We start from the raw sequence: 26,501 nt of genomic DNA, 5'->3' as shown, positions 1-26,501 counted from the left end.
AGAATATGCCCCATTCTACCCCATCCTGAGCCTGGTAAGTTCTGTCTCCAAGCAAAGGTTCTGGGGCTCCTTTATCTGTCATAGCAGAAGCTTTTTATATGCTTTCTGTTTTCATCGTGATGATGCAACCCAAGATCTTGATGATAACAAGATTTCCAACTGTATCAAAGCTTAGTTCAACAGTTTACGAAAGCTTTGTATATTCCTACATTCCGAAGAGAGTTTCCCTTATTCTTTCCTAATTATAAGACATGTACTTTTTTAATACCAATGCCAACTCTGATACACTCAGAACCTTGAGCCAGCTGAAAATCCAAGGCAGTGTGTTTTTGCACAAAGAAGCCTTTCAGAGAAATGTTAAGGGTCATTTAACTCTTGCAATGCCTAAACTCCCTAAATACCTGTAAATGCCCATATTCTTATTTTTTAATATTCATTCATGGGATGTGGACATTGCTGGCTAGGCTGGCATTTATTGCCCATCCCTAATTGCCCTTGAGAAGGTGATGGTGAGCCGCCTTTTGAACTGCTGCAGACCATGTGGTATAGGTACACCCACAGTGCTATTAGGGAGGGGGTGGTTCCAGGATTTTGACCCAGCAACAGTGAAGGAGTGGCGATACAATTCCAAGTCAGGATGGTGAGTGGCTTGGAGGGGAACTTCCAGGTGGTGGTGTTCCCTTGTGCCTGCTGCCTTGTGTCCATCGATATGGTAGTGGTCATGGGTTTGGAAGTTGCTGTCTAAGGAGCCTTGGTGAATTCCTGTTGATGGTACACACTGCTGCTACTGTGCGTTGGTGGTGAAGGGCGTGAATGTTTGTGGATGGGGTGCCAGTCAAGCAGCCTGCTTTGTCTGGATGGTGTCAAGCTTCTTGAGTGTTGTTGGAGCTGCAGTCATCCAGACAAGTGGATAGTATTCCATCGCACGCCTGACCTGTGCCTTTAGATGGTGGACAGTTTTTGGGGAGTCAGGAGGTGAGTTACTTGCTACTAGGAAGCCTCTGACTCCTTTTGTAGCCACGGTATTTATAAGGCTAGTCCAGTTCAGTTCAGGTCAGTGGTAACCCCCAGGATGTTGATAGTGGGGTTTCAGCGATGGTAATGTCATTGAATGTCAAGGGATTCTCTCCAGAATCTAACCATCTCTTATTGTCAAGGTGCCACAAACAGCAATGTAATAATGACCAGATAATCTTCTTTTGTGATATTAATTAAGAGATAAATAATGGCCAGTACACTGGAGATAACCCCCTTGCTCTTTTTTGAAACAATGCTATAGAATCTTGTATAACCACATAAGCGGGCAACTGTTTCATCCCAAAGGTGGCACCCCTGACAGTGCAGTACTGCACTGAGGTGTCGGTCTTGATTTTTGTGCTTGAGACCTGGAGTGGGAGTTGAGGTGAGAATGCTATCAATTGAACCATGGTTGATATATTGAGAAGGATGAGGTCGGACTATTTACTACTTTCACAGTCACAGAGGATGTCACTTCTGACTTTGACGAGGATATTTCAGCGCTGCGGCAGGAACCTGACCAGAAAGGTTCGATTGAGGAAATATGGCATAGATTTGGGAGGCAACAATGTATTCAAGAAATTTGAAGTGGAAAGGAAGGTTGGAGGTAGAACGATACTTTGCGAAGACAGATCAAGGATCATTTTTTGAGGAGGAGGTGATGAAAGGGCTAAGAGTACCTGAGGAAATATAACCATTTACAATATCAGCTAGAATGAGGGTCAGGAAAGGAAGTTGGATAGTGAACAATCATGTCAAGAGAACATGAGGTGGATCTGATGGACAAAACAAGCTTGGAGAGGTCACGAGGAGAGATAGAAGAGAAACTAAAGCAGGTTTATCCATAACTTGGGTAAAGCTTGATGGTGGTCTAGGGGAATTAAGGAGGGGTTTGCGGAGGCAACTGAACAGATGGTCTTCTAAACATAAATGGCTCAGCATACTTTAGATTGATTTGACCATGTGACAATAATAATTATTTTTAATGGTTGCTATTTATGTTTCAGCCTGTGTACAGGATGCCTCGTTACATGAAGTGTGGTGGACTGGCTTTGGTTGTTCTCCTCGTGATAGAGCAGGGTGTGCGTTCCTTCCCTGAAGTGGAGGCTGCAGCGCTGGGTAAATATCATAGTGTCAATAGGACCAGCAAGTGGTTGAGTTTAAGCAACCACTCAAAGAGAAAATATCAGTAAAGAAATCAAAAACACTAACCGATAAATCCTGCTTAAAAGACCTGTGCACTATATGCACCCTTTGTGATATACTATATACACGGTTCCATAAACCCCATCTCCTATTGGGCAGTCTCAGATTGTATTTTTGCCAGTAGTTTTCTCCCAACACATCATTCTATATCCCCTTATGTTCCAACCTCTCAAAACTACTTTTCTGACAAAACAAGATGGTACCATGAGACCTACAGAAAGGTCTCCTTACTCATGATGAGGTGGAAAAGGCACATCTTTGTTGACATACACAAGGAGACCTGATGAATCTATGGATCAGCCTTCCAGTTGGGCAATCGAGGCTCTGTGCCGCTTGCCTCAAGTGCAGGAATCCTCTGGAAAGCTTCCTAACCTCTAACTCTCAGGGAGCAAGAGAGAATCCCAAAACATATGGATATCTGACCACTAGGCACTGTTGCAAAATCAAAGTGAAACTCCCCTCGCTAGTAGGGTCTAAAAGGGGAATGATTTAAAAGGAAAGTGAGACTAGATTAAACCAAAATGCAAAATAATGCACTTAGACAAATGCAGTAACTGAAAAAAAATGAAGTGCAATAAGTATTCCCCTAATCACTGAGCAATGTAAGCATGGAAGTGCAAACTCCTGGCTATGAAGTTGGTGTGATATCATTCAATAGGTGCTGCAATATGGAAGGTCTCAGGCTTGAACACCTATTTATGTTATTTTTGACTGCTGATAAGGCTTGCACATTGTTGTGGCATAAGCCTTTGGTTCTCCCATCAGTTGGAAATTATTGCAGAACTTGGCCTTGATGTCTCCCACCCTTCTCTCTGCACACGCCCACCATCTCCCCCTCCCCACCACCTCCCCCTCCCACCCTACCTCTCCCTGCCTCCTTCACGAATGCACTTAGTATCATGCACAGGAGCCTAAAATACAGCTTCATATCCCATCTTAACTTGATACAGTTGTTACAGAATTATGATTTGTTTGAGGGCAAGACCAAGCTATAACTTGAATTACACATAATTTACAGCACAGGAAAAGGCCATTCAGCATAAACAGTGTATGCCAGCATTTATGCTCCACATGAACCTCCTCCCACTGTACTTCATTTAACTATATTTGAGTATCCTTCTATTTCTTTTTCCCTCATGTGCTTATCTACTGGCCCTTTAAAGGCACCTGTGCTATTTGTCTCAACTACTCCATATGGTAACAAGTTCCACATTCTAACCACTCCCTAGGTAAAGAAGTTTCTTTTGAATTCCTGATTGGGTTTATTTATACTGTTTTATATTTATGGCCCCTATCATTCAGGACTTCAGACTTCCCAACAAGTGAAAACATCTTCCCCACGCTAATCCCATCAGAATAGTTCAGAAATAGGAGGATTCAGGCAGGGCGCAAATGCAAAGCAGCCTAAAATGGGTTTTGAATGCATGTGCATTCATGGTAAATAAATGTGTTGAGTTGCAGGCACAATTTGCCACGTGGGAATATGGTATAGTGGCAATAACAGATATCTGACTCAAAGAATGGGAGGATTGGGGGCTTAATATTCCTGTCTAAAAGGTATTCAGGAAAGATAAGGAAAGGAAAAAAAATCAAAGAAACTATTTTAGCACTGGAGAGGGATGATGTAGTTGAGGAGCCAAAGATCAGATTAAAGTTTTGTTCAAATTAAGGAACAATAAAGGAGCCATTACACTAATGTGTGTATATTATAGGCCACCAAATAGTAGAAAGGAAATAGAGGAATGTTGCAGGCAAATTTCTAAAAAGATGCAAGAATGACAGAATAGTGATAAGGGGGAACTTCAATTATTCTAATATAGGTCTGGATATTCATCCTTGAGGTGAGTAGCAGGAGTTGCGAAAATTCCAGGCTCAGCCCGCCTGCCTCAGGAAACAGTGCCAGGATGGTACCATTTTGTGTGTGTTGGAGGGGGGGGGGGGCAGACTGCAGTCGGGCCAGCTGACCTGGGAAAATGTTCAGAGGCAGCCATAGGGGCTGCTGGGCACTGAGGTGGAATGTTTAAAAGGCCTGTCTTGGTGCTATTGGACTTTGTCCCAGTTATAATAAAAACAGAAAGATCCTCACCCCTCACACTCCGTCACCCCCCTGTCCATGCCACCTCATGCCCCCATACCATAATAGGCCCCTTCACCCACCCCTATGGCCCCTTATGCCCCCATGCCAAGGTATGCCCTCCACCTACCCCCAAGACTCTTCATGCTCCCCAAGCCAAACTATGGTATTTCCATGCACATTCACTGACCATACGCTGTATAGAACCAATGAACCATAGAGCAACAGTAGACTGTGTATAAAAAAAAAGCTTTAAAAGGGAATCATTTATTGATAATAGCCATTTTCTTAAAATGAAACACTCCCTTTTACTGCAGGCTAATAAAAATGTCAATCATCCAATCCGTTTAAAGTATCAGCAACAGAAATGGCAAACACTTGAAACCTCTTCATTTTGTATAAATAAACATTGTGCAATTGACAACATGGATCAGAGCACCAGAATTGTCAATCAAGCAATTGTTTTCCCTGCGGCTCAGATGTTTAATACTCTACTTGATGTATGGGCTCTCAGCCAAGAATACGTAATGAAGCTTACACCACTGTTTGTAAAGGAGAAGAAAAAATAAACCCAGGCATTACAGATAATCAACCTGACGTTACTGAAAGGAAACTTTTACAGACAATAATCTGGGACAAAATGACTGGTATTTAGAAAAGTATGGGTTAAAAAAATGAAAGTCAGCATAGGTTTTTCAACAGCAAACATGTTTGACTAACTTGATTGAGCTCTCTGATGAAGCAACAGAGAGTTGATAATGGTAGTGTAGTTGACATTGTGTATATGGACTTCCAAAAGGCATTTGACAAATTACCACATAATAGACTTGTTGCCAAAATTAAAGCCCTTTGGATAAAGGGATTCTGACAGCATGGATACAAAATGGATTAAGGTATTGAAAGCTGGGAGTAGCAGTGAATGGTTGTGAAACAAAAACAGAAAATGCTGGAAAAACTCAGCTGTGGAGGTCCACAGCAGGTTCGGGTAATTTTGCCTAGAACAGAGAAAGTTGAGAGATTTGATAAAGGTGTTCAAAATCATGAAGGGGTTTGATAGAGCAAGGAGAAACTATTTATAGTGGTATAAGGGTTGGTAATCAAAAAACACAGGTTTAAGGTGTTTGGCTAAAGATCAGAGGCAACATGAGGGAACATTTATTTTACACAGTAAGTTGTTGTGATATGGAATGCACGTCCTGGAAGCATTTCAGCAATGACATTCAAAGGGAGAGCTGGATAAATACAGGGATTTACAGAAGGAGCAGGAGAGATCAATTGAATAACTCCGCCAAAGAGCCGGTGCAGGTACAATGGGCTGAGTGGCCAACTTCAGCAATGTATCTTTCTATGATTTATGATTCTAAACCCATTTCATAATTTTAAAGATCTCTGTTACATCTCAGCCCTTCTCTTTTCTAGAGAAAAGAATCCCAGCCTACTTAGGCTTTCCTGATACCTTCAGTTGTAGTATCATCCTTGTAAATGCCCTTTTCACCTTTTTGCTTATTATATATATATTTCCTTTTTATATGGGGAACGTTATACAGTAGTCTACCTAAGGTTATTTATTTAGTTATTTATATTCATTTATGGGATGTGGGTGTCATTTATTGCCCATTCCTAATTACCCTTGAGAAGGTGGTGGTGAACTGCCTTCTTGAACCATTGCAGTCCCTATGGTGTAGGAACCCCCATAGTGCTGTTAGGGAAGGATCTCCTTTTAGACTTTTTTTTAGCAGTTTGATACAACATGCTAGGTCATTTTAGAGGGCATTTAAGAGTCAACCACATTCTGGAGGCACACGTAGGCCAGACCAGGTAAAGACGCCAGATTTCCTTCCCTTAAGGGCACAGTTGACAATGGTTTTATGGTCAGCATTAGACTTTTAATTTCAGTTTTTATTGGATTCAAATTCCACCATCTGCCATGGTGGGATTCGAACCCAGGTCCCCAGAGCATTATCCTGGGCCTCTGTATTACCCTGGGTCTCTGGATTACTAATCTTGTGATAATGCCACTGTTCAACCTCCTCCCCCTTATTATATACAAATTTAACTGAACTTACTTGCTTTTCAACTGCTTTGCTATTCCACTGGCAATGAACCCCTTGGCATTTTCTAATTGCCTTATTGACTTATAATGTTAGTGAAAGTGTACCCTTAGATGTCTTTGCTCCCCAATCACTCTTAGTCGCACATTTTTCAAAATGAATGTGGCGTCTTTACTCCTACCAATATGCTCAACCTCACACTTAAATTCAATTCAAATACAAGTATGTTGTGCGATTTGTTCAGGTATACTTTTGGTTGCAGCTTCTCTTTTCATAAAACTAAATTCTTTTCATAAAACTAGAATGTATGTACAGTGTTCTGCTTACTTTTCTTTTTGCCAAAAAGCTTCACAGAGTAAAAAACTATAATTCATCAGTGCCTATCAAATCTGTGCAACTGGTGCCTTTGGCTGGCAGGATTCAAGGGGTTGATGTTCCCCTTACCATTTTCCTGGGGCCTGCCTTGCTCCAACCCTAATTTGTCAAGCATATGTACGTCACTTTCAGTGACAATAATATACAACAATAAAAATTCTAAAATAATTTCAATCATATTGGAAAATCATGCATAGCTCTTGCCCTAATTTCCAACATGTTTTCTCAGTTGCCAAAGCTTCTCTCTGGGACCACGAAGTCAGAAAATGTCCCCTATAATTCCATCCTCATCACTATCTTACTTAAGCTCGTGGGGAAGTCTAAAACTAGGGTCATAAATGTAAAATAGTCACTAATAATGGACTTAAAGAATTCAAGAGAAACTACTTTATCCAGAGTGTGGAATTTGTTATCACCTTGAGTATTTGAGGCAAATGGCATAACTGAATTTAAGATAAAGCCAGATAAGTTTTTAAGGGAGAAAGGAGTAGAAGGATATTCTGATAGGATTATATGAAGAAGAAGAGGTTCGACTGGAGTATAAATGCTGACATAGACCAGTTGGGCCTAATGACCTGCTTCTCTGCCATAAACTCTAGTAAATCAAAGTAATGCACATTTGTAGATTTCTCACTGGTCCTCGCAATCTGCCATTTAAAATAAGCCATAAGGATCATTCTGGTTCCCTATACAGTGCAAATATAACTCTTAGTCACTTCTGAGGGGACCAAATGCGAACAAAGTTAAGAGCCTGTATATTTATTAAGGAACGCTTAATAAGCTCTGTTCTGAGACAGATGGTAAGAAAAGAATAATCAGACAGGTCAAATGTCATTGACATGACATAACAAGCTTGATGGCACATTTTGACGTGACTTATATCACTATATCACCTTTGTAATTTGTACCAAATCCATTATTTGGACGAATGACCCAATCTGTTCTTTCTCTGTTTCTCTGTGAAGGATGTCCAGACTGTAGACTGAAAGAGAACACACGTTTCTCAAAAACAGGAGTGCCCATCTTCCAGTGTAAAGGATGTTGTTTCTCCCGTGCTTATCCCACACCAATGCGGTCCAAGAAAACAATGCTGGTTCCCAAGAATATCACTTCAGAGGCAACATGCTGTGTAGCTAAATTATTTTCCAGGGTAAGACTTTTGGATGATGTAGAAAATCTTATTACAAGAGCTGTGTTTGATGATGAGACTGAAAATGTACTCCTTTCTTTCACCTAAACAAGTGGTGCACTAAGTGAAATACATAAAATATATTTTTATATAGGATAATGTTATATATCCTAATTTCCCTTATGGAAGTTTATATGTTGTTGTCAATCATCTTTTATCCCTGTGACAAGGTGTAGGAAAGCACTGAAAATGTATGAAAATGAGGAATATTTATAAAATCAAGTGATGAGCTAACAAAACATAACCTCTTACATGTAGTACATATGAGACATGGGTATCAATAATATTCACATACTTCATGGGATATCTTTTCTGCTTATTCTAGTCTCAGAGTAAATTGAAGGGTTCCTCTCTTGAGCTTTTAGGAGTTCGATTCTAACACCTTTCATTAAGTAGGACAAATGTGCTGAAATTATGCTATCATTATTACCTTTTGTGTTTCCTGTTAATGCAGCTGCTGTTATCCTTTCTTGTGTCTGACTGTTGTGCCTTATGTCTTCTAATCTTTACTGCGAAGGAGTATAAACACTTACTGCCACCTCTCTTCCCCTGCCACTGGGATGTAAAGCCGGTCTGGACAGGCTCTGTGTCCCTCTCTGTAGCCTGTTCTCTCTACCCGTGTCCTAGCATAAAGGTTAAATAGGGAGATGTCAAAGGCTTTAGGCTAGTAAGGGGGTGAGGGGAGTGGGGGGCCAGTGGAGAGAGAGGTGGGAGGAGGATCTACAAGAAACATAAGCAGCCTAAATGTGAACGAAATAGAACTGAAAAACAGGATAGAATAAAGTAAAGGAAGATATTGATAGGCAAGGGAATAAATAGAGTTATAGAACAGGAACCTGAAAAGGTGTTTAAATAAAGGGAGGGGAAATTCAATTAAAATTAATTTAAAAGCCCATACAGCAAAGCGTACAGTATTTGTAATAAAAAAAGGGGAGTTGGAGGCAATCATGTTTTGGGAGGAACCAGACAGACGAGGGATTACTGAGATTTGGCTACAGAAAAATCAGAACTAGGAATTAAACATTGCAAGGTATATTTAAAAAAGATAGAGAAGGTAAAAAGGGAGATGTAGAAGCAAATAGGGATAACACAATAGCACAGATATCAGCGAGACTAAAATAGAATCCATATGAATAACACAAAAATTACCACAACGTGGTATAGTTTAAGTTTGTTATGGACAAAGAAATAGACAAGTTGCAAAAAAATGTTTTGGACTGGGGGAGAGTGGATTTTAGTAAAATAAGGCAGGAACTGGCCAAGGTAGACTGGGAACAGCTACTTGTGGAGAAATCTACAGAGCAACAGTGGGGGGTGTTCAGAACGGAAATGGGGAGGGTACAGGCTCAACATGTTCCCTCTAGGGTGATAGGAAGGAGTAACAAGTCCAAAGAACTATGGATGACCAGGGATATTCAGGTTACGATGAGAAGTAAAAGAGAGGCTTTTAGCAGGTACAAGGGAAGCAAATTGGCAGAGGCATTAGTGGAGTACAGAAAGTGCAGGGTGGAGCTTAAGAAAGTAATTAGGAGAGCAAAGAGGGGACATGAGAAAGCTCTGGCTGGTAAAAAAAGAGAAAATCCCAAGATATTCTACAAGTATATCAATGGGAAAAGGATAACCAGGGAAAGAGTAGGGCCATAAGGGACCAAGAGGGCAATCTATGGGTGGAGCCAGGTGACATCACTGGAGTGTTGAATGAATATTCACAAACATCTTCACCCAAGAGAATGAGGATGAAGGTATGGAACTCGGGGAGAGAGACTGCGAGATTCTTAAGCAAATTGACATAGGGAGTGATGAAGTGTTGGCAGGCTTAAAAGTGGACAAATCTCCAGGTCCGAATGATTTGTGTCCCAGACTGCTGAGGGAGGCAAGGGAGGAGATCGCAGGGGCTCTGATCCAAATTTTTAATTCCTCTCTGGCCACAGGGGAGGTGCCAGAAGACTGGAGAACAGCTAATGTGGTTCCGCTATTTAAGAAGGGTTGTAGAGATAAGCCAGGGAACTACAGGCCAGTGAGTTTCATGTCAGTGGTAGGGAAAATATTGGAGAAAATTCTGAAGGAGAGAATCTATCTCCACTTGGAGATGCAAGGTTTGATCAGGGATAGTCAGCATGGCTTTGTCAGAGGGAGGTCATGCCTAACAAATTTGATTGAATTTTTTGAGGCGGTGACCAGGTGTGTAGATGAGGGTAGTGCTGTTGATGTAGTTTCTATGGATTTCAGCAAAGCCTTTGACAAGGTCCCACATGGGAGACTTATAAAGAAGGCAAATGCACATGGGATACAGGGTAATTTGATAAGGTGGATTCAAAATTGGCTTAGTTGTAGAAGACAGAGGGTAAAGACAGAAGGAAGCTTTAGTGACTGGAAGCCAGTGTCCAGTGGCATACCACAGGGATCTGTGCTGGGTCCCCTATTATTTGTCATTTATTTAAATGACATAGATGACATGTGGGGGGTAGGATTAGTAAGATTGCAGATAACATAAAGATTGGCTGGGTGGTTAACAGTGAGGTTGAGTGCCTTGGGCTACAGGAAGATATAGACGGCATGTTCAAATGGGTAGATAAGTGGCAGATGGAATTTAACCCTGAAAAGTGTGAGGTGATACACTTTGGAAGGAGTAATTTGACAAGGAAGTATTCAATGAACATCATGACACTAGGAAGTTCTGAGGAATAAAGGGACCTTGGCGTGTGTGTCCATAGGTCTCTGAAGATGGAGGGGCATGTTAGTGGGGTGGTGAAAAAGGCATATGGGACACTTGCCTTTATCAATCGAGGCATAGATTACAAATGTATGGAGGTCATGTTGGAGTTGTATGGAACATTGGTGAAGCCACAGCTGGAGTATTGTGTGTAGTTCTGGTTGCCACATTATAGGAAGAATGTGATTGCACTGGAGGGGGTGCAGAGGAGATTCACCAGGATGTTGCCTGGGATGAAACATTTAAGTTATGAAGAGACATTGGATAGACTTGGGTTGTTTTCGCTGGAGCAGAGTAGACTGAGGGACGACCTGATCGAGGTGTACAAGATTATGAGGGACATGGACAGGGTGGATAGGGAGCAAGCTGTTCCCCTTAATTGAAGAGTCAGTCACAAGGGGACACAAGTTCAAGGTGAGGGCAGGAGGTTTAGGGGGGATGTGAGGAAAAACCTTTTTACTCAGAGGGTGGTGACGGTCTGGAATGTGCTGCCTGCGAGGGTGGTGGAGGTCGGTTGCCTCACATCCTTTAAAAAGTACCTGGATGAGCACTTGGCATGTCATAACATTCAAGGCTATGAGCCAAGTGCTGGTCAATGGGATTATCTAGGTAGGTCAGTTGTTTCTTATGTGTCGGTGCAGACTTGATGGACCAAAGGGCCTCTTCTGCACTGTGTGATTCTGTGATCATTCACACTAATAAATCTATTCTACAGACTACTCAATAGTGGAAGGGAGGTAGAAGGAGACATGTAGTGATAATATTAAGGAACTGAATAAAAAATATAAAACAATCATGGAGGATTTCAACTATCCTGATATTAACTGAACTGAAGAGGTAGGTATAGGGGATAAGGAAATGGAGTTCCTAAAATGAGTACATTTCTAACCCAATATGTCAAAAACCCAACGAGATAAGATCTGTTATTAGATCTAGCAATGGGAATTGAACCAGAGCAGATAAGAGAAGGGGAACATCTATACAATAGTGAGCATAATATAATACTTTAAAATGATGATAGGGAAGTATATAAGTATGATGAAAACTAGGTTAAAATTTCGAAAAAAGAACTAATTTTGAGGGGCTGAGAATAGAATTTGGGGAAAATAAAATGGGCAACAATGCTGGCAAACAACAATGCAGGATAACAAAAACAAAAATAAAAACACCTGGAAAATCTCAGCATCTGCGGAGAGGAAGACTGTTAACATTTCGACTCCGTATGACTTTTCAACAGTCCTAACGAAAAATAGAAGAGGAGGTGAAATATAAGCTGGGTTAAGGGGCGGTGGGACAGGTAGGGCTGGATAGAGGGCCAGTGATAGGTGGAGATAGCCAAAAGATGTCATAGACAAAAGGACAAGGAAGTGTTGACTAAGAAATGTGCTAATAGGTGACATTAAGGGTAGAAAGCAGGTCGAGCAAGTTACAGGTAGCCCTAGTGGGGGTGGGTAGGGGGGAAGGGATCGAAATAGGCTAAAAGGTAGAGATAAAACAATGGATGGAAATACATTTAAAAATAATGGAAATAGGTGGGAAAAGAAAAATCTATATAAATTATTGACAAAAAGGGGGATCGGAAAGGGGGTGGGGATGGAGGAGAGAGTTCATAATCTAAAGTTGTTGAACTCAATATTCAGTCCAGAAGACTGTAAAGTGCCTAGTCGGAAGATGAAGTGCTGTTCCTCCAGTTTGCGTTGAGCTTCACTGGAACATTGCAGTAGGCCAAGGACAGACATGTGGGCATGAGAGTAGGGTGGAGTGTTGAAATGGCAAGTGACAGGGAGGTCTGGGTCATGCTTGCGAACAGACCGAAGGTGTTCCGGAAAGTGGTCACCCAGTCTGCGTTTGGTCTCTCCAATGTAGAGGAAACTGCATTGGGAGAAGCAAATGCAGTAGACTAAACTGAGGGATGTGCAAGTGAAATACTGCTTCACTTGAAAGGAGTGTTTGGGCCCTTGGACGGTGAGGAGAGGGGAAGTAAAGGGGCAACCTTCTGTGGTTGCATGGAAGGTGCCGTGGGAGGGGGTTGAGGTGTAGGGGGTGATGGAGGAGTGGACCAGGATGTTCCGGAAGGAACAATCCCTGCAGAATGCTGCCGGAGGGGAGGCGAAGGGAAGATGTATTTGGTGGTTGCATCATGCTGGAGTTGGCGGAAATGGCAGAGTATGATCCTTTGACTGAAGCAGTCATCGATGTACCGGAGAAAGAGTTGTGGGAGGGGGTCAAAGTAGGACTGGAAAAAGGAATGTTCCACATACCCCATAAAGAGACAGACATAATGGGGCCCATGCGGGTACCCATAGCCACACCTTTTATTTGGAGGAAGTGAGAGGAGTTTAAGGGGAAATTGTTCAGTGAGAGAACAAGTTCAGCCAGAAGGAGGAGAGTAGTGGTGGATGGGGATTGTTCAGGCCTCTGTTCGAGGAAGAAGCAGAGAGCCCTCAGACCATCCTTGTGGGGGATGGAGGTGCAGAGGGATTGGACGTCCATGGTGAAGAGAAGGTGGTTGGGGCCAGGGAACTGGAAATTGTTGATATCTTGTAGGGTGTGAGAGGAATCACAGATGTAGGTGGGAAGGGACTGGACAAGGGGAGAGAGAATGGAGTCGAGATAGCAAGAAATGAGTTCCCGGTACATCGATGACTGCTTCGGTGCTGCTTCATGCTCTCGTCTCGACCTGGAAAAATTTATTCATTTGGCTTCCAATTTCCACCCCTCCATCATTTTCACATGGTCCATCTCTGACACTTCTCTTCCCTTCCTTGACCTCTCTGTCTCAATTTCTGGTGATAGACTGTCCACCAATATTCATTACAAGCCTACTGACTCCCACAGCTACCTTGACTACAGCTCCTCACACCCCGCTTCCTGTAAGAACTCCATCCCATTCTCTCAGTTCCTTCGCCTCCATCGCATCTGTTCTGATGATGCCACTTTCAAAATCAGTTCCTGTGACATGTCTTCCTTCTTCCTTAACCGAGGTTTTCCTCCCACGGTGGTTGACAGGGCCCTCAACCGTGTCCGGCCCATCTCCAGCGCATCCGCCCTCACACCTTCCTCTCCCTCCCAGAACCATGATAGGGTCCCCCTTGTCCTCACTTATCACCCCACTAGCCTCCGCATTCAAAGGATCATCTTCCGCCATTTCCGCCAACTCCAGCATGATGCCACCACCAAACACATCTTCCCTTCACCCCCCTGGCAGCGTTCCACAGGGATTGTTCCCTCTGGGACACCCTGGTCCACTCGTCCATCACCCCGTACATCTCAAACCCCTCCCATGGCACCTTACCATGCAACCGCAGAAGGTGCAACACCTGCCTCTTTACTTCCCCTCTCCTCACCGTCCAAGGGCCCAAACATTCCTTTCAAGTGAAGCAGCATTTCACTTGCACTTCCCTCAATTTAGTCTACTGCATTCGCTGCTCCCAATGTAGTTTCCTCTACATTGGAGAGACCAAATGCAGACTGTATGACCACTTTGCGGAACACGTTCGGTCTGTCCGCAAGCATGACCCAGACCTCCCTGTCACTTGCCATTTCAACACTCCACCCTGCTCTCATTCCCACATGTCCGTCCTTGGCCTGCTGCAATGTTCCAGTGAAGCTCAACGCAAATTGGAGGAACAGCACCTAATTTTCCGACTAGGCACTTTACAGCCTTCCGGACTGAATATTGAGTTAGACCATAAGACCATAAGACGTAGGAGCAGAAATTAGGCCATTCAGCCCATCGAGTCTGCTTCCCCATTCAATCCTGGCTGATAAGTTTCTCAACCTCATTCTCCCGCCTTCTCCCCATAACCTTTGATTCCCTTACCAATCAAGAACCTATCTATCTTGGTTTTAAATACACTCAATGACCTGGCCTCCACAGCCTTCTGTGGCAATGAATTCCATAGATTCACCACTCACTGGCTAAAGAAATCTCTCCTCATCTCTGTTCTAAAAGTTCTTCCCTTTACTCTGATGCTGTGCCCTCAGGTCCCAGTCTCTCCTACTAATGGAAACATCTTCCCCACATCCACTCTATCCAGGCCTTTCAGTATTCTGTAAGTTTCAATCAGATCCCCCGTCAACCTTCTAAACTCCATCAAGTATAGACCCAGAGTCCTCAAACATTCCTCATATGTTAAGCCTTTCATTCCTGGGATCGTTCTCGTGAAGCTCTTCTGGACCCTCTCCAGGGCCAGCAAATCCTTCCTGAGATACGGGGCCCAAAATTGCTCACAATATTCTAAATGTGGTCTGACCAGAGCCTTATAAAGCCTCAGCAGCACATCCCTGCTTTTATATTCTAGTCCTCTTGAAATAAATGCCAACATTGCATTTGCCTTCCTAACTACCGACTCAACCTGCAAGTTAACCTTAAGAGAATCCTGGACTAGGACTCCCAAGTCCCTTTGCACTCCAGATTTCTGAATTCTCTCCCCATTTAGAAAATAGTCTATGCCTCTATTCTTCCTACCAAAGTGCATGACCTCACACTTCCCCACGTTGTATTCCATCTGCCACTTCTTTGCCCATTCTCCTAACCTGTTCAAATCCTTTTGCAGCCTCCCCGCCTCCTCAATACTACCTGTCCCTCCACCTATCTTTGTATCATCTGCAAACTTAGCCAGGATGCCCTCAGTTTCTTGATCTAGATCATTAATGTATAAAGTGAAATGTTATGGTTCTAACACTGACCCCTGCGGATCTCCACTAGTCACCGGCTGCCATCCTGAGAAGGACCCCCTTATCCCCACTCTCTGCCTTCTGCCAGACAGCCAATCTTCTATCCATGCTAGTACCTTGCCTCTAACACTATGGGCTCTTATCTTACTGAGCAGCCTCCTATGCGGCACCTTGTCAAAGGCCTTCTGGAAGTCCAAGTAGATAAAATCCATTGGCTCTCCTTTGTCTAACCTACTTGTCACCTCGTCAAAGAATTCTAACAGATTTGTCAGGCATGACCTCCCCTTGATGAAACCATACTGACTTTGCCCTATTTTACCATGCACTTCCAAGTATTCTGAAATCTCATCCTTAATAATGGACTCTAAAATCCTACCAACGACCGAGATCAAGCTAATCGGCCAGTAATTTCCCGTCTTTTGCCTCACTCCCTTCTTAAACAGGGGGGTTACATTAGCGATTTTCCAGTCCTCTGGGATCCTCCCTGACTCCAGTAATCTCTGAAAGATCACAACTAACGCCTCCACTATCTCTTCAGCTTTCTCCTTCAGAACTCTGGGGTGTAATCCATCTGGTCCAGGTGATTTATCCACCTTCAGACCTTTCAGTTTTCCTAGCACCATCTCCTTGGTAATGGCCACCATACTCATCTCTGCCCCCCGACTCTCTTGAACTTTGGGGATGGTAGTCGTGTCTTCCACCGTGAAGACTGACGCAAAGTACCTATTCAGTTCCTCCGCCATTTCTTTGTTCCCCACTACTACTTCTCCAGCGTCATTTTTCAGCAGCCCAATGTCCACTTTTGCATGTCTCTTACCCTTTATATGTCTAAAAAAACTCTTGCAATCTTCTTTTATATTACCAGCTAGTTTACCCTCATATTTAATCTTCTCCCTCCTTATTTCTTTTTTAGTTGTCCTCTGTTGGTCTTTGTAGGCTTCCCAATCCACTGTTCTTCGCCGCATTGTATGCTTTCTCTTTAGGTTTTATGCTGTCCCTGACTTCCCTTGTCAGCCATGGTTGCTTCATCCTCCCTTTAGTATGCTTCTTCCTAGGGATGAATTTTTGCTGTGTCTCCCAAATTACTCCCAGAAACTCCTGCCATTGCTGTTCCGCTGTCTTTCCTGCTAGGCTCATCTCCCAGTCAATTTTGGCCAGCTCCTCCCTAGTTCAACAACTTTAGATCATGAACTCTCTCCTCCATCCCCACCCCCTTTCCGATCTCCCTTTTTTCCAATAATTTATATAGATTTTTCTTCTCCCACCTATTTCCATTATTTTTAAATGTATTTCCATCCGTTTTTTTATCTTTACCTTTTAGCCTATTTCGATCCCTTCCCCCCACCCCACCTCCACTAGAGCTATCTGTACCTTGCTCATCCTGCTTTCTACCCTTAATGTCACCAATTAGCACATTTCTTAGCGAATATCACCACCGTCTCTTTGTCCTTTTGTCTATGACATCTTTTGGCAATCTCCACCTATCACTGGCCCTCTATCCAGCTCTACTTGTCCTATCCCCCCTTAAACCAGCTTATATTTCACCTGTCTTCTATTTTTCCTTAGTTCTGTTGAAGAGTCATACGGACTCAAAACGTTAACTGTGTTCCTCTGCGCAGATGCTGTCAGACCTGCTGAGATTTTCCAGGTATTTTTATTTTTCTTTGTGTTTTGGATTTCCAGCATCTGCATTTTTTTGCTTTTATCTTAATGCAGGATAACAGTTGGAGATATTTAAAACGGTGTTCGACAGAGTACTGGAAAATATATTCACCTTAAAGGAAGGAACAAACTGTACACTAGTGGGACTCCATGGATGAATTGAGACATAAGAAAACAATTCAGCATTAGGAAAAAGGCATACATGGACAGCTGAGGAGCTCATAAGTGAAAATGCGAAGGGCGGAATAAACCCAGATTTGCACTAAATGCAGTCGTGGGTGGGAAAGAGGATGTTTTACCCGCTGGCCGCAATGTTGACTTTTCAAGTCATTTCATCTGCTTTCCGCTTCATTAATTATGCAGCCACAGAAAAAATGCTGTTTCGCTGGCTGGCAGCCTCTGAATTGCCCGCTATGCTGTTAGCACACTGCTTTCTCACTCCAGGTGCCATATCTAAACTACAGCCATGCACACAGTTCTCAATACTTGCAGTCCAGGACTGCTCCAGTGAAGACATGGCCCTGAAAGCCAGGTAGAGTTCAGTGACCTGTCACCACAACGCCTTTTAGAGGCCTGACGTGCTGTTCCCCACCTCTGCTCGGGCCACAGGAGGTCCAGTAATCTCACCACTCCGGTTTGAGAGGCTGTGGCAGTGATGGTCAATGTCAACACTGCACAGAAGAGGTTGGCCATCCAATGCAGAAAGAGCATAAATGATCTTATCTGTGCCATCAGGGTAAGGCAATCACCTCATCACTTTAAACTCACACATTCACAAGGCCAAGACACATTCACAGACATCTCACTCACTGCCAGCTCACACTCTCACACACACCCTCACATGTCCACCTGGCATCATCTCCTCTGGAGACAGCCTCCTCAGCCCTAACCATCTTGAGGCCACTTGCACAGATCAACATGTACCTCCACACACAGCCTAGGATAACCCCATTCCCCAGTACAGCCCTCACCCTGCAGCCTCTTCCCTTACCTGAGGCCTCTTCTCCCCCTTCCCCAAACAAGTCCTAGTCCTGCAGCAGTTGAAAAGCTGCCTCTACCTTACAGCTGGCCTGGTCGATAGATACTGGCCCGTGAGCCCCCCTAAAAGTGATGTGGTGCTGCCTGCAAAGCCTGGCGCTGATGACCATGAGTGGTGCCCGAAACAAGGCAGGCAAACAAACCTTGAAGTCCCAAGCGAAGTGCAGCTCGCCAGGTGCGTGTCGCTTATGTACAGTTGTGAAACATGTCGATGTGTAATCACGCTGACATACATGGATGATCCAACGTGAGGGGATGATTCCAGCGAGCAGGACTTATAATGATATGCAGATGTATTAAAATGACGTTCCTGATGTCTGGCGGTGGGAAAGGCGGCCTGCCATTGGCGGGCAGCATGGACGATCGCAAATTGGTTTCACAACATCGTGAAACCAATTTTTGGCCTTCCTGGTATATTGTCCGCTCACGCCCGCCATGACGCTCAACGCCAAATGGTACGGAAAATTCCACCCAAAGAGATTACGAGAGAAGTAAAAAAAATTAGGAAGGCAAAGAGAAACTATGAAACTATGAAATTAAATTATCAAGGAACATAAAACAAAATAGAAAGATATGTTACAGATACGAAAATAATACAAGGAAGGCTGGGATGGGAATAGGACTATTAAGGGATAGATCGGAAAATACCACAAGTAATGAAAGTGAGATGGCGGAAATTTAAATTATAGTTATTTCACTTCAGAATTTATTGGGGGTAGAACATATAGAAATAACATTGAATGATGAGCTGAGTAATGAGATAAGTGCATTTAAAAGAAAAAGGAATGTATGGAATAAACTAATCAAACTCAAGGAGGATAAAAACCTCTGGTCCAAATGGATTTCATCCATGTATTTTAAAATAATCCAGAGGAGAGATAACAGAGGCATCACTACCAATAGTCAGTAATTCTTTAGAAAAAGATGTAATGACAGAGGGCTGGTGGGATAGCCCATATAATTCCTATATTTAAGAGGGGTGATGGAACATGTCCAGAGAATTACAGGTCAGTCAAATCGATGGGAGCGAAAATAATGGAATCCTTACTAAAGGAGAGAATAGAGGAATATCTAGAAATGAGAACTATAGTAATAGCATAGATTTCAAAAGGAAAAATCTTGTTTGACCAGCCTTATAAAATTTTTTGAGGAGGCAACAGAGAGAATAGACAATGACAACGTAGTAGATGTTATTTATCTGCATTTTCAAAAGGCTTTCATTAAGGTGCTTTATGATAGATTAATGAATAAGGTTAGAGAACATGGAGTCAGGGGACCAGTGGCAAAATGGATAGCTAGCTGATCTTAAGCAGAGAGTGGGAGTAAATAGTAGTTATTCAGCCTGGCAGAAGGTGGGAAATGGTGTCCCATAAGTAGCTGTACTGGGATCACTGCTGTTCATAGATTACATTCACAATTTGGACTTTGGAATCAAAAACACAATTTCTAACTGCAGATCACGCCAAATTGGTGGTGGTGGGGCACGGGGAATATATAATCCCGAAGAGGACTGCAACAAATTATGAGAAGACATTAATAAACTTGTAGAATGGGAAAATAATCGACAAATTAATTTTAATGCAGATAAATATAAGGTAGTGCATTTTGGTGGGAAGAATAGCGGGGTCACCTATTACTTGGAAGGTGCAAGTCTAGGGGCAGAATTTTCCGAGCCCGCTGGCGGCTGGCGTGATAAGTGGCATGCGCAGAAAATATGGTGGGTCCCACTTCATGACGGTGTGAAGGCAGGTAGTGATCTTCCGCTCAGCCCGCCAACGGCGGGTCGGGTTTCCAGCCACTGGTCGGCGGGGAGCTATTTGTAATACATTAGCATGTATTTAAAAGGCCATCCCACCAAGCTCTTGGAATCCCGCTGTATCATCTGTCCATGTCAGCGTGCTTTCCCGTCGACGTGTTTCACAACAACAGGCAGGCAACGTGCACTTGGCAGCCTCCACTTTGAGGGAACCGAGGTGAGTGAGCAGCAGCTTTCATCATAGCTCGCCCAATGTTTACAGACCACAAGGGTGCTGGGGAAACTGATGCCTGGCCTTGCAGGTGCTAAGTACAGCCATGCTGCAGGAGGACCATATCAGGATCATGGATCCCAGTAACCTAGCTGTATGCCAGATGGCTTACAGAGACAGCAGAAGATGGAGGAGAGAGTGACTGAGGCACCTGGCAGCAACCTCATGAAAAGGGGCAGCAGGGGCTCCCGCACATGCTGCCCAGGAGCGACAGGTGCCTAGCGACACCCAGGGTCTATAGACACTGCCTGCCATTTCTGCAAATGATTGGGAACAAGTGTCACTGAGGACTGTGCATGTTTAGGGACCTGGTGGCTCATTTCTGCCACTTACTGCAGGATTTGGCATGAAGGGGATGTGGAGGGCATCCACTGCCAGTGGCTGTGAAAGTGACCATGGTGCTCAATTTCTATGCCAGTGGCTTTTCTCAGGGCTCCACAGGTGACCTCTGTGGGATTTCATAATCTGTCAATGACAAATGCATCCATGAGGTCACAGATACCAACTTCTCCATGCCACACAACTTTGTGCATTTTGCCTGGGACCAGGATAGCCAGGATGAAAGGGCCATTGGATTCGCCCTGATCTTGGGACTCCCACAGGTGCAGTGAGCGATTGACTGAACTCATGTAGTGCTCAGGTCTTCATCGCTACACTCAGTGGACTTTATCAACCGCAAGGGCTTCCGCTCACTGAATGTGCAGCTGGTATGTAACCACCAGAAATGCATCCTGCAGGTATGCGCACAGTTTCCAGGGAGTGTGCACTACGCCTACATCCTGAGTCACTCGCAGATCCCCGCAGTCTTCCAATGTCCACAGAGGCTGCAGGGTTGGCTCCTTGGGGACAAGGGCAGAGGCTGTGGCTGATGACACACATACGGCGGCCTCAAATTGCAACAGAGTGACGCTATAATGAGTCTCATGCAGCAGCTCGCTACTTGGACCATCACTGTGCTCTGAAGGCCGCACAGAGCACAGGGGAGAGGCCCTGGACTGAGACAACTGCCTTTTGTCTTGTGCAGAAAGGTTTCACATCTGAGTGACATCAGAACAAAGAGCCATAGGCAGGGAGACATTCTTGGAAGTTTATTGACAATAGTGAACATTATTTTACAAGTGATTAACACCCGTGCCCAGTCTTTGCAATGAATTCTCTTTAGCTGGCCTAACCCTGCCGCTACATCTTGATGCTCCCCGGACATCTACAGCGGAGGTGGAGGCAGGCTGCTGTCTGTGACGTCCTGTCTGTGGCGACTTTGGTGGGCATCCTCTGGAAGGTCAAGACTTGGAGGGCCCCGGCCTGCTTTCGGGGTCCTGCTGTGTGGCAGGGGCACTCTCGTCGGCCTGTGAATCTGGGAAGCAGCAGGCGGAGTCCATGACCCAGAGCCTCCAAGCAAGCTCTGAAGAAGAATCTGAAGGCACCCTCCCTGAAGTCCCATCGTAGCGCTCACCCACATGAGCCGATCTTTCCCAGAGTCATCTGGGTGGATAGCCCCGGAACGTACACCTGCTGATCCTCCTCCCTATGGGGGCCCGAGGGCCCCTGGCTGACTTTGTGAGTGGAAGGGTAGCTGGAGTGGGATCGAGCTGCCCAGCACCCCTCTCGCATTCACACTGTTAGAGGCCAACTATGGCATCAGCGATGGAGTTAAGCCTGTGCAGTCGTGCAGGAGTGACGTCCTGGACCAAGGTCCCCTTGGCAGCTGCCATCTTGCCAGTGTTGACCTCAGTGCATTGCAATGCTGGTGCTATCACCTCAGCCTGAAGATGGATGGACTCCTCCATCGTGCTTTGCAATCTGAGGAGTGCAGCGGCCATCCCTTCCTGATGTACCTGAGCGTGCCTTTGTAGCTCCAGCAACTGTGCCATGACCGAGTCCAGAGGCTCGTCATCTGACTCGGACTGAGCAATGTTCTGGACTCCGGCAGTCCTCCGATTGCTGGGGACCTGGGAAGTCCCAGCCTCCACCTGCTGTGGATCAGAAAGTGCGATGTGCACATCAGTTTGTGGAACCGAGGCTACTCTAAAGCTAGGTCCCACTGAGGTGTGTGTCTCTGCGCTGGTGGACGGTGTGGGTGAGCGCTATGATGGGACTTCAGGGAGGGTGCCTTCAGATTCTTCGTCGGAGCTTGCTTGGAGGCTCTGGGTCATGGCCTCCGTCTGCTGCTTCCCAGATGTGCCTGCAAAAGCAAGAGGAGATAATTAGTGCATGGTAGTGGCCTGTGAAAGAGGACACATCACTTATGGCATGGCTATCTGACGGATGTTGCACTGCTGGATCCTCACTTGGTAGAGCAGCACTGACCTCACCGTTAGCAAAGGACCGGTCCCAATCTTTGCCGGCCAGCTGGATGGCTCTGTTTTTAAATTCTGTGAGAACTTTGAATTCCAGCATCCCTCCACCTGTCTGAGTTCTTTCCCTCCTGTTGTGAGCCAGTTTGTCCTGCATGCATAGAGTGTGACAGGACTCCTGCTGGGCCAGATGTTAAGTATGCCTGACCTGTTTGGGTGGTAAGTGGTCCCATTGACAATGATAGTGTATGTGAAAGAATGAATGGTGATGTCCCTTGCACTGGCAGTGAGTGAGGACCCTGTGGGTGTGTAAAAACAAAAATAAAAACAAAAAAACTGCGGATGCTGGAAATCCAAAACAAAAACAGAATTATCTGGAAAAACTCAGCAGGTCTGGAAGCATCGGCGGAGAAGAAAAGAGTCGACGTTTCGAGTCCTCATGACCCTTCAACAGAACTTGAGTGAGTCCAAGAAAAGGGGTGAAATATAAGCTGGTTTAAGGTGTGTGTGTCGGGGGCCGGGGGTGGGGGGGGGTGGGGGGGTGGGGCGGGTGGTGGTTTGGGTGGGGGGAGAGAGAGAGAAGTGGAGGGGGTTGGTGTGGTTGTAGGGACAAACCTGTGGGTGTGTGATGGGTTTGTGAGTGTGTGAGTTGGGAGTGATGAAGAGGGACTTACCCTGGCGGAACGGAGGAGATCATTCATCCTTTTGCGGCACTGGGTGGCCGTCCTCTTCTGAAGGATGTTGACACTGACCACTGCTCCCAAGCCGCGTTGGTGACATTGATACCCATCCTGCGGCCAGAGCCGGGGTAGACCACATCCCGGCAGGTCTCCATGGCATCCAGCAGTTGCTCGAGAGACCAGTCATTGAAGCGAGGGGCTGCAGTATTTTTGCAGTGAGCTGGTGGTGATGAGCGCTTTGCTGTCAGCTGCCTTTTAAAGATGGTGGCTGGCATGATGCAACATTGAGGTGATGGCGAGCAGGCGAATGAGAGGCCACCCACCATGGAAACGGCGTGTTCGCAGGAGTGGATATATAATGAGGAGGGCTTGGAAAGATATGGTGTGAAAACCCGCCTTTTTCATCGACGGGTAGGACTCCATTTTACCTGCCTGCTACCGCAATTAGTGCAATTCTGGGAAAATTCAGCCCTAGCTTTGGTAGAGAAACAAAGGGATCTCAGAGTACAAGCACATCAATTGCTAAAAGTTGTGCCATGGGTTAATGAGGCCTTAAAAATCAAACCAAGCCCGGGGATATATTTCTGGAGGGAGAAATTGGAAAGTAGGAAAGTTATGCTAAACCTGTACTGAACCTTGGTTAGACCATGCATAGAGTACTGTGTGCAGTTCTGCTCATCATATTATAAAAGGGATATAGAGCCATGAGAAGGTACAGAGAAGATTTACAAGAATGTTATGAGAGATGTGTGGATATATTTATCAGGAAAGGATTAATTTTTTTCTGGAAAAAAGAAGAGCTCTTTAAAATTATGAAAAGTTTTGATAGGGTGGATGCAGAGCAATGTTTCCACTTGTGGGGATCAATGTAAGATAGTCACCCAGAAATCCAATAGGAAATTCAGAAGAAACTTTGTCCAAAGCGAGGTGTGAATGTGGAACAGGGAGTGGATGAAGTGAATAGTATAGATGTATTTAAGAGGAACTAGATAGCATATGAAGGAGAAGGGAATAGACAGTGATGATGAAAGATGGGAGGAGGCTCAAGCGAAGCATAAACTCTGGCATGGACTGTTTGGGATGGACTGTTTCTGTGCCATATATCCAATGAAATCCTATATAATTTTAAGCACTCAAAATGTATTCTATATAATGCCAATTAGCTTATCCTATTTAACAATCTGTATATACTTACCTCTAGATAGGAGCACAACATTACAGCGTTGATTCCATTTGCATGCTCTAGTTCAGCAAGATTCCAAGTCAGGGGCCTCACTTTGCACTTTTTAGTTCCTTTGATGCCTGATTAATGGGAGCATATGGCCTACATACAGCTTATAACTGTCTGAACACCCTGCTGAACTGAAATGCCCTTCTTTGGTACTGAGCCATATAGACTGGAAGTCCATTGCTAATTCGGTGATGAGTTTGCTGATCCCAGTGATAGGAATGCCACAAAATACAAATAAGGTAGGGAGGCAAAAAATCAGCCAGGTTTGTAATTCATCATCCTCCTCCCCAGGAAGCTGGTTCATCCAGAAAGTCATCTGAAAAGAAAAATGACCTCTTAAATTAAATCTATAATAATCAGTTGTATCATGAACACAGGACTTCCCATAACACTTTACAGCCAATTTTGAAGTAATATGGGAAGCAGTCAATTTGTGCACTTGGAATTATATCGTTGTTCCTTCACTGGAGTTGGCTCAAAACCCTGGATCTCCCTTCTTAACAGCACTGTGGGTGTACCTAAAACAGATAGACTACAGCAGTTCAAGAAGATGGCTCACCACCACCTTCTCAAGAACAATCAGGGATAGATAACAAATGCTGGCTAATGATCGTCACAACGATGACTAACCATCTGTTCAGTCAACTTAAAGGGCACCATTGTATTGAGCTCTGGAGGGTTTGTTTATATAGTAGAATTTCATTGTGAATGCTTGGCAGAGTTCCAAACCCCACTAATGGATTTAGTTATTAGAGTTTGTTTACACAGCTGTCAAAGGGACTGAACTTTGTTTGATTGACAATTTAAGAGCTGTAAATAGGTTTAAAGTGTTTTGAAGACATATTTGATTGGCTGTTTTATTTTATTTTGTTTTATTTTATCTTGACAGATTGATGAGCATGTAAGAGGAACGATTTTTTTACGTGGAGTTTGAATGGATGTGTTTTATTGGCAGTTTTATGAGCTTCTAAGAGTAGTGACCTTCAAGTGGAGTTTGAATGGATGATTATTTATTTATTCCCCTTGTTTTGCCACTTTCCTTTAATTGTCTACATGTTTTTAAACTTGACTGACAGACTTTTTCATGCCTCAACCAATGGTGTGTGCCCTGCACTCATTCAAATGTACTGTAGCTAGCTATGTAAACTAACCCACAAAAATTGGCTGCTGTTAGCACGTTAGCATTCTGATGGGATTTGCATCAGTTTGTTAAGAACTGTTCAGAAATGTCTCAGCCATGACACAGCATCTCATGTGGCTTTTGGTGATTTATCCACTTTCTACTTACATCACCAACTCTTCGTGTAATATATGCCAGTATTGTCCCAATAAATTAGAATAAAATCTACTCGTGGTCGATATTTTCAATGTTCACATGAGTGATCACCTGTGGTGCATAAAGATAATAGTTGTCTATGACAGGGCCCCATGTTTGTGAAGCTTTCCTGATGGCTTAGAGAGTTTACCCAAAAAATAATTTAGTTTCACAGATGAGGAAGATACCAGGTCTGTGCTGAGTCATGGTTATGGTAGGGAAGATGCAGATTTTTTTCAGTGTTCAATGAAGGAGATGGGGGTGAAGAAGGTTTTCCATGTTTCCTACTCCTGACTGATGTCTGGTGAGCTCTGCTGAAAATCTCCATGTGTAGATGCTATGTGTGAATAGAAAAGGGTTTGGCTGTGATATTTTCTACAATTGAATAGCTTGCTAGAACCCATTGCCAAGGCTCACATATGAATGATTACCAGTTGAGTAAGGTGTTGAAAGAGGAGGATTGCTGTGGCACTATACCTCAGTGAAAGAGGCAACCACTGATTGATGAAAACAAAAAACTGCGGATGCTGGAAAAAATTGATTGATGAACATGGATGAACCACAGTAAGGTGATGTGTATGTATGTTGATGCCATCGTGACACATTTTTTTGTTTCTTAATATTTTTAGGTGACATTAATGGGAAATCTGAAGATTGAAAATCACACAGAATGCCACTGTAGCACTTGTTACTATCACAAGTCCTAAGAGTGTAAAACATGAGAAAAGAAAGCATATGAAAGTATATGTGCCCTTCATTGCTTCATATAAGCTGTTACCCAATGTAACTTTATACATTTAAACTATGTACTGCTATGTAACTGAAATGCTATAATAAATAAATTTACCTTCTCAGATTTGTGTCATTTCACAACATCACCAACCAATTGAGTTTCTGTGTTTCAATTAAACTCCTCATACTTGAGAAACTACAAGAACACAAGAAATAG

At 44.0% G+C, this 26,501-nt stretch overlaps 1 protein-coding gene across 1 annotated transcript; it reads left to right on the top strand.

Moving 5' to 3' along the window:
* Window positions 1-2,036: 2,036 nt before the first annotated feature.
* cga (glycoprotein hormones, alpha polypeptide) lies at window positions 2,037-26,280 on the top strand. Its single transcript, XM_041175569.1, has 3 exons — window positions 2,037-2,136; window positions 7,689-7,873; window positions 26,182-26,280. The coding sequence occupies exons 1-3, from the start codon at window positions 2,037-2,039 to the stop codon at window positions 26,257-26,259; spliced, it is 363 nt and encodes a 120-aa protein (XP_041031503.1). The 3' UTR covers window positions 26,260-26,280.
* The last annotated feature ends 221 nt before the right edge of the window (window positions 26,281-26,501 follow it).

This window comes from Carcharodon carcharias, chromosome 2 (genome assembly GCF_017639515.1).
Source record: "Carcharodon carcharias isolate sCarCar2 chromosome 2, sCarCar2.pri, whole genome shotgun sequence".
NCBI classification, from domain to species: Eukaryota; Metazoa; Chordata; class Chondrichthyes; order Lamniformes; family Lamnidae; genus Carcharodon; species Carcharodon carcharias.
This window is presented reverse-complemented; position numbering and strand designations above follow the sequence as displayed.